At 51.8% G+C, this 6633-nt stretch overlaps 1 protein-coding gene across 1 annotated transcript; it reads left to right on the forward strand.

The window, feature by feature from the left end:
* Positions 1 to 599: 599 nt before the first annotated feature.
* Positions 600 to 2166, forward strand: Sowahd (sosondowah ankyrin repeat domain family member D). Its single transcript, XM_052746783.1, has one exon. It carries the CDS (start codon positions 705 to 707, stop codon positions 1680 to 1682), a length of 978 nt encoding a protein of 325 aa, XP_052602743.1. The 5' UTR covers positions 600 to 704; the 3' UTR covers positions 1683 to 2166.
* The last annotated feature ends 4467 nt before the right edge of the window (positions 2167 to 6633 follow it).

Genomic DNA, 6633 nt, shown 5'->3' on the forward strand with positions numbered 1-6633 from the left:
CTGCCTCACGGAAGGCTTAGGGAGAAGGCGCACAGGGACAAAGTGCAAGAAGATTCTTGAGATAAAGAGTGAAGGAAGAGCGAGTAGGGAGCGACCGTAAAGAGTGAAGGAAGAGAGGGTAGGGAGCGATCGCCCCTGAAGCTCCAAGATCCGGCTCTTGAAGGCTGTGACTGGAAGCCCAGCTCAGCCCAGCCCACAGAAGAAGAGGCGACTTAGGGCCTCTTCACCCCAGCAGCTGCTGGGATGCTGAGAACCCGGTTGACCAGAGCACTACATACCAGCGCCCTGCACCCCACCTCACCCCCTCCCCCCCACCCTCCCCCACCCCCCCGGTTGTTCTCCAGGTGCTGGAGGCCGGGCTACAGCTCACCTGGTCTTTTGGGGTTGGAGTCTGTCAAGTCCTGAGGTCGCTGCGCTTGCTCATGGTGCAGTGGTACCCAGCCTGCAGAAGCCTGGCTGGTCCAGGGGACGCTACTGGACCGCCCACCCCTCCACGCCCCCCACCGCCCACAAAGGCACCCTCCCCCCCCGCCTTGCTCCCTCCCACCGATCCTTCTCCTCCCCTTCTTCACTCCCTCCCTCGGAGCCCAGTTGCTCAAGACGCTTCCTTCCCCACCGCCAGCGCCAGTTCCTCTCCCGGTGGGGCCCTTGGAAGGCCAACGAACGCTAGCCATCGGAGCCACCCGGGCGGCAGCTGGAAGATCATGGCCCAGCCCCAAGGAGACGCGAACCCACTGCCCAAGTCCTCAGACGAGCCAGCCAAGTTGAACGCGCCCAGAGCCGTGCGGATCCGCTCCTACAGAACGGACGTCTGTAGCCTTGGCAGGTACAAGGGCCAAGCCGTCGCGGACAGTGCTACCCTGTCCCGGGAGCCAATCTTCCACAGCACCCTGTCGGTGAGCGGAGCGAGTGGGACGCGCCGGCGAGGGGCGTTGCGGGAGCTGCTGGGGCTGCAGGGGGCGGCTCCCGCCGGGTGTCTGTCGGAGGAGCGCTTGGAGCCGGCCTCGCCTGGGTCCCGCCGCTCGAGCGGACAGGGCAGCAGCCGAGTGTGCCTAGAGCCGAGGGAGCACGCGTGGATTCTGGCAGCTGCGGAGGGCCGTTTTGAGGTGCTGTTGGAGTTGCTGGAGGCTGAGCCCAGCTTGCTGATGCAGGACGACCCGATCACCGGCTACAGCGTGCTGCACTGGCTGGCAAAGCACGGGCGCCACGAGGAGCTCATTTGGTTGCATGACTTTGCCCAGCGTCGGGGACTGCCACTTGATGTGAGCGCCCCAGGCAGCGGTGGCCTCACGCCGCTCCACCTGGCTGCTCTGCAGGGCCACGATATGGTCATCAAGGTACTGGTGGGCGCTCTGGGGGCTGACCCCACGCGTCGCGATCACAGTGGCCACCGGCCTTGTCACTATCTGCGGCCCGGTGCTTCTTGGAGCCTGAGGGAGCTGTCTGGAGCAGAAGAATGGGAGATGGCACGCGACAAAGAGCACGACAACGCCAACAACAACAGCACCACCAGCACTGGGTGGTCGCTGAGACACACTCCAAGTGCACCGCGCTCCAAGTCCATAGGGACACACTGCAAAGAGATGGCTCAGCCAGCCAAAGAGAAGAAGGCACCAGGCAATCAGAGAGGACAGAGCAATGGCTTTCTGCGCCATCTGTTCCCCTTCATCCAGTACCGTTGAAGTAGACCAGAGAGCTCATTCTTGGGTTGTTCCTGACCCCACTCAAGTACATGCTCCTCCGACACAGCTTGGGCCTGCAATGGGCAGACCACGTCTGGGTCCCCAGCCCTGTCCCAGGTCTTCTGCCACTAGCTAACTGTCAGAAGAATCCATCTAGAAGGAGAGCCGAGAACCAGGCCGGCCTTGATGCCCAGTCCCAACACTACAGGACTTAGATGTTTGGAGCAAGGATCGTGATCCTCCTTGGAAGAGAGAGGGAAAGTTATACTTCTAGTAGCTGTTTCTAGGTAGATTGAACTACTGAGTTTACTGAATAATATTAAAAAAAATAATTTAAGACTGTAAACTACTGATGCAGAGCAAATGGCTAATACCTGCCTGCCTGGGTCTGCTGTTAGCAAATCTCCCTGTGCTGGTAGCATTAGCCTCTGGCAACCTGCTTCTGAGACTGGCCAGGCCTTACCAGGGCCAGGCCTAATACATCATGGATGAGTTCTTAAGTACATTAAAGTGGAATTTTCTTTCTTTCCACAAAACAAAGCTATCTTTGAGTGTCTTTTTTTTTTCTCTTACTAACCACGGGGTAGGGGGACCTACTTATATTTGCAGGAAAGAGGTTGCCAATCGAAACCTTCAAGCTAGTGATCCGTGGCAGGCTCTGAGCCTCCTTCTCCGAGCAAACGGCCAGAAGCTGCGCCCGAAAGGAGGGACGTTACCTTGACTCTGAGTAGAAACACACAATTCCCCTGCTTCCTCAGCCCTGGAGTCCAGGTCTGGCTTCAGGCACGTCTCGTCCTAGAAGAGTTGTCCTGGGGGGTGAAGAGGGGTGAGTCCTAAGGGTCAGTTTGTATTTTCCACACTTCATGGTGAATCAGCCATTGACTCAACTTGTGTCCTCCAACTAGACACAAGTAGAAGCCCTTTCTCCTGAAACAGGCCTTCCCTCAGCCCAGCTGACCTGGAACTTGCTATACAGACCAGGCTGGCCTCAAACAGAGCCTCTGCCTCGAGAGTGCTGAAACTGTAGACGTGTCTGCCTCCACACCTGGCTCTCGTCCACACTAATTAAAAAGTTAAGTTTGATATGAAAGTTGTGGTTTTGGGAAATTGCTCTCATTCGGAAGCGGCATGAATTAAACAGAAATGCAAGAGTGTTGGTTAACTCTGCTGAAGGGGAGGGAAAAGCTCTTGGTGACTAGAGAAACATGCTGCTTTAGAAAACAATAATTTAAAAAAAATATTGGGTCCCTGGAGGTTTTTGTAGCATTTTGATGAACTGTTGGATTCCCAATCTTTGAAGAGCAGGGAGAAGCGGGATCATTACAGAACAGCCCAGAAACCCATTCCTGAGCCCAGACATCCAGGTCTCCCCACCTCTACCTCATGCTCCTGTTTGGCCCTCACGTGCTGGGAGCTACCCTGTCTTCCCGTAGTAACCCGTTAGTTTCTTCTTACCCACAGGATGACCCAAGCCCTTCCTGCTGCTGCTTTAGCCTGCCTGGTGTCTCTAGGAACTACACCTTAAACATATTGGCACAGTGTAACCTGGCATGTTCTTTTGCTTATACATAACCTTTTCTGGAATGGAGGGAGGGGAGCAGTTCCCAAGTGCCACCAGTATGTGGCCTTAGCCCCCTCTTTCCCTGTGCCCACTTTTTAGATATAAACTGGCTCACTGACAGCAGACTATGGTCCCTGCTCCACACCTCGCCATCTCCAGGTGCCAAGGTGAGTTGGGCTTTGTGAGGGCTGGCACACAGAGCCTCCTTGCCGCATGGCTGAGTCTTCATTCTCCTGGCTTGTAAGAGAAGACTGGCATGTGCTGAGCATTCAGGGGGCACCCGTGCCAGTGGTCTCGTAGAAAAAAATAAGAAGCTAGGCATCTTAACTATTGGCAGGTTTGAGGACCAGAGACAAGCATCACCCTGCTCTTTCCAAGGAGAAAATGAAGGCAGCTGGAGGACTTCAGAGTGGCTTTCCATGGTTGGCCCTGTTGTTGGCTATTCTTTCCCACAGATTTTTCTCATCACTGTGATATGGCCTAGCTTACCTCCTCCATGTAAAATTGAGGTTTGGCTGCAAAGGACACAACCCTATGCTGAAAATGCTCTGTGCCTAGCATCAAGCCATTGGCATTTCTGGTATGCTCTTGGAGGCAACACTGGTATGCTCACACCAAGAGAAAGAGTAAATTCCCTGAGAAACAGAGTTCGGGAGATGACGTGAAATTAAATTCTAGTGCTGGACAAGGGTAGGCAAGAAAGATGGTTAAAAGCAAGGATGGGACAGGTAAGGGAGAAGGTTGGGGGAGGGCTTCAGAGGATGCAAGCAGGAAGGACCTGAAATGACACCTAGGGACAAGAGCAGCAAAGGCTTTCCAGGGAGGAAGTCTGGAAGGTACTGGAGGTGGGGGTGGGGGTGGGGGTGGGGGGTGGGGGGGGTGGTGAGTGGGAGCCGGCCAGCGAATGTAGGAAGTGCCAGGAACTGCCAGTCAGTTTGGCAGGATGGGAGCTGGGGAGTGGTTAATGATAAGGCTGGAAAAGCAGATGTGAGTCCAGATCACAAAGGACCTCCTAGGCTGCGCTAAAAGAGGCACATTGATGAATTTAGCCAAAAGATACTTGGGAGTCATGGAAGGTGTCTAAGCAGAGAAGAAAAATGATAGGAGTTGACGTAATCACGCTGGTGGTCACATGGAAGATGGATGGCTGTGCTGGGGAGAAGTGAGGGCTGTCGCGCAAAGCATCCCTAGAGCAATGCTTTAAGAAAAGTCACGTTTCAGCTAGGGAAGACTCCTGTGAAGCAGTGCCTTCAATCCTTTCTCCCTTCTACACCATCGGTTCTCAACCTCCCTAATGCTATGACCCTTTAATATAGTTCCTCATGTAGTGGCGCTCCCTCAACCATAAAATCAACTTGTTGCTACTTCATAATTGTAATTTTGATACTGTTGTGAATTATAATGTAAATATCTGTTACATGACACCCAAAGGGGTCGAGACCCACAGGTTGAGAATCACAGCTCTACACCCTCCAACTCCGTTGAGGCTTACTTAGAAGCCCCGCATACACAACTGGCAATGTGAAGCTGTTCGGATTGCAGCTCGCTGGAGGTTTTCCCTTCCTGGACCTCCCTGGTGGCCTCTGGAGGGAAATTCATACCCACTAGTGTAGTGGAAAGTGTCCAGCCTACCCTGAGTTCAAATTCCGACTCTCAGTCACCGACCTTTAGCAGAGTGCCCACCTCTCTGAGTTGCAGTTTCCTCCTCAGCAAACAGGAGCAATACACTGTCACTGGGCGAGCTGTTCCGATTCCAAAGCCTCTACCAACAATGTGTAGCCCACTAGAGACACAGAGGGAGTAGAAAATGTCAGCTACTGCAAATAACTGAAAAGGGGTCAGCAAGGTTTATGGTGAAACTATATTATCTGCTAGGATAATTCAGGAGGGATCTTGTGGATGACATCCATTCCCTTAGCTTTTAAATGGGTTCATCTCAGGGCTGGAGATACAGCTCAGTTGGTAGAGTATGTGCCCGCATGCATGAAGTTCTGAGTCCCATTCCCAGTACTGCATAAACTTAGCATGGTAGTACATGCCTGAGATCCTAGCACCAGAGAAGAGGGGTAGGATGATTAGAAGCTCAAGGTCATCCTTGACTGTTTAGTGAGTTCAAGGTCAGGCTAGGCTACATGAGACACTGTGTTAAAAAAAAAAAAGAAAGAACATAAAAAGGGCTCATGTTATTACAGGTCATTTTCCACATGTGCCAGAGGAATAGATTTTCCTCAAAAGGGACACTGGGGACTTTGACTTATTTATTTACTTTTATTATGGCTCTGAGGTGCAACCCAGGGTCTCCTGCATGAAGCACATGCTCCATCATAGAGAGATATACCTTTAGTATTGTTATAGACTTTGGGGAGTTGCTCGTTTTCAAAAATGGTCTTGTATAGCCAAGGCTAGCCTTGAACTTCTGATCCTCCTGCCTCCACCTCCAAGTGTTGGAGTTACAGATGTGCACACCCCATCTGTTTTTTTCTAATTTCTTCACACCTGGTTTTGTTTTGAGGCAGAATCTCTCTCTCAGCACAGTCTGGCTTAGAACTCACTTTGTCAGCCAGCACTGGCAGCTGAGTCCAGGAAACCTTTTTCCTCAGCCTCCCGAGTCCTAGCATTGCAGATGTGAGCTGCTGTGGCCAGATTTTAAAGGAGGCTAGGTAGATCACTCAGGTGGCAGAGTGCTTGCTTAGCATGCACAAGGACGTGGGTTCAACCCCCAGTACCAAGTAAGCTGGGTATAGTGGCACAGGCCTGTAATCCCAGCACTTTTGAGATGGAGGGAGAAGGTGAAGCTCAGTGTCTCATCTTTGATTACCTATCAAGTTCAAGTCTTGTGATAGCAGCTTTTATTAAATGTCCAACAAATGTTAAATATGTCAGATATCGTTTCCAGAGAAGTCACAAATGGGAGTTCAAGCCAAGCCTGAAATCTGCTGAAGAGAAAAAAGCTATACATGCCTTTCATTTCTTACCCCTATTTTTCTATGGAAAAGCCCCCTGCAGCTAACATACCATGTATCCTGCTTCCAGCCGCCCTGTCTTTCCTCCTCTCATTCACTTTAACAGAGAGGTATGTCTGTTTTCTGTTAAGATTTAACTTATGGAGTCAGGCACAGCAGCACCAAACTATACGTCCAGCAACTGGGGCACCAAGATAGTAGGATCTTTTGAGCCCACGAGTTTATAGTCAGCCTGAACAGCATAGCAAGAATCTTCTCTCTCAATTGAAAAATAAAAGGGGGATAAACTGGGGGGCAGGTATAACTAAGTTGGTAGAATGCTTGCCTAGCATGTAAAGAGCCCTGGGTTCCATCCCCAGTACTACATAAACATGCCAGTAATGCCTCCAGCACTTGGGAGGTGGAGGCAAGGAGAATCAGACCAGCC

Source organism: Peromyscus californicus, unplaced genomic scaffold (assembly GCF_007827085.1).
Source record: "Peromyscus californicus insignis strain IS unplaced genomic scaffold, ASM782708v3 Scaffold_10__1_contigs__length_136768540, whole genome shotgun sequence".
Classification (NCBI taxonomy): Eukaryota; Metazoa; Chordata; class Mammalia; order Rodentia; family Cricetidae; genus Peromyscus; species Peromyscus californicus.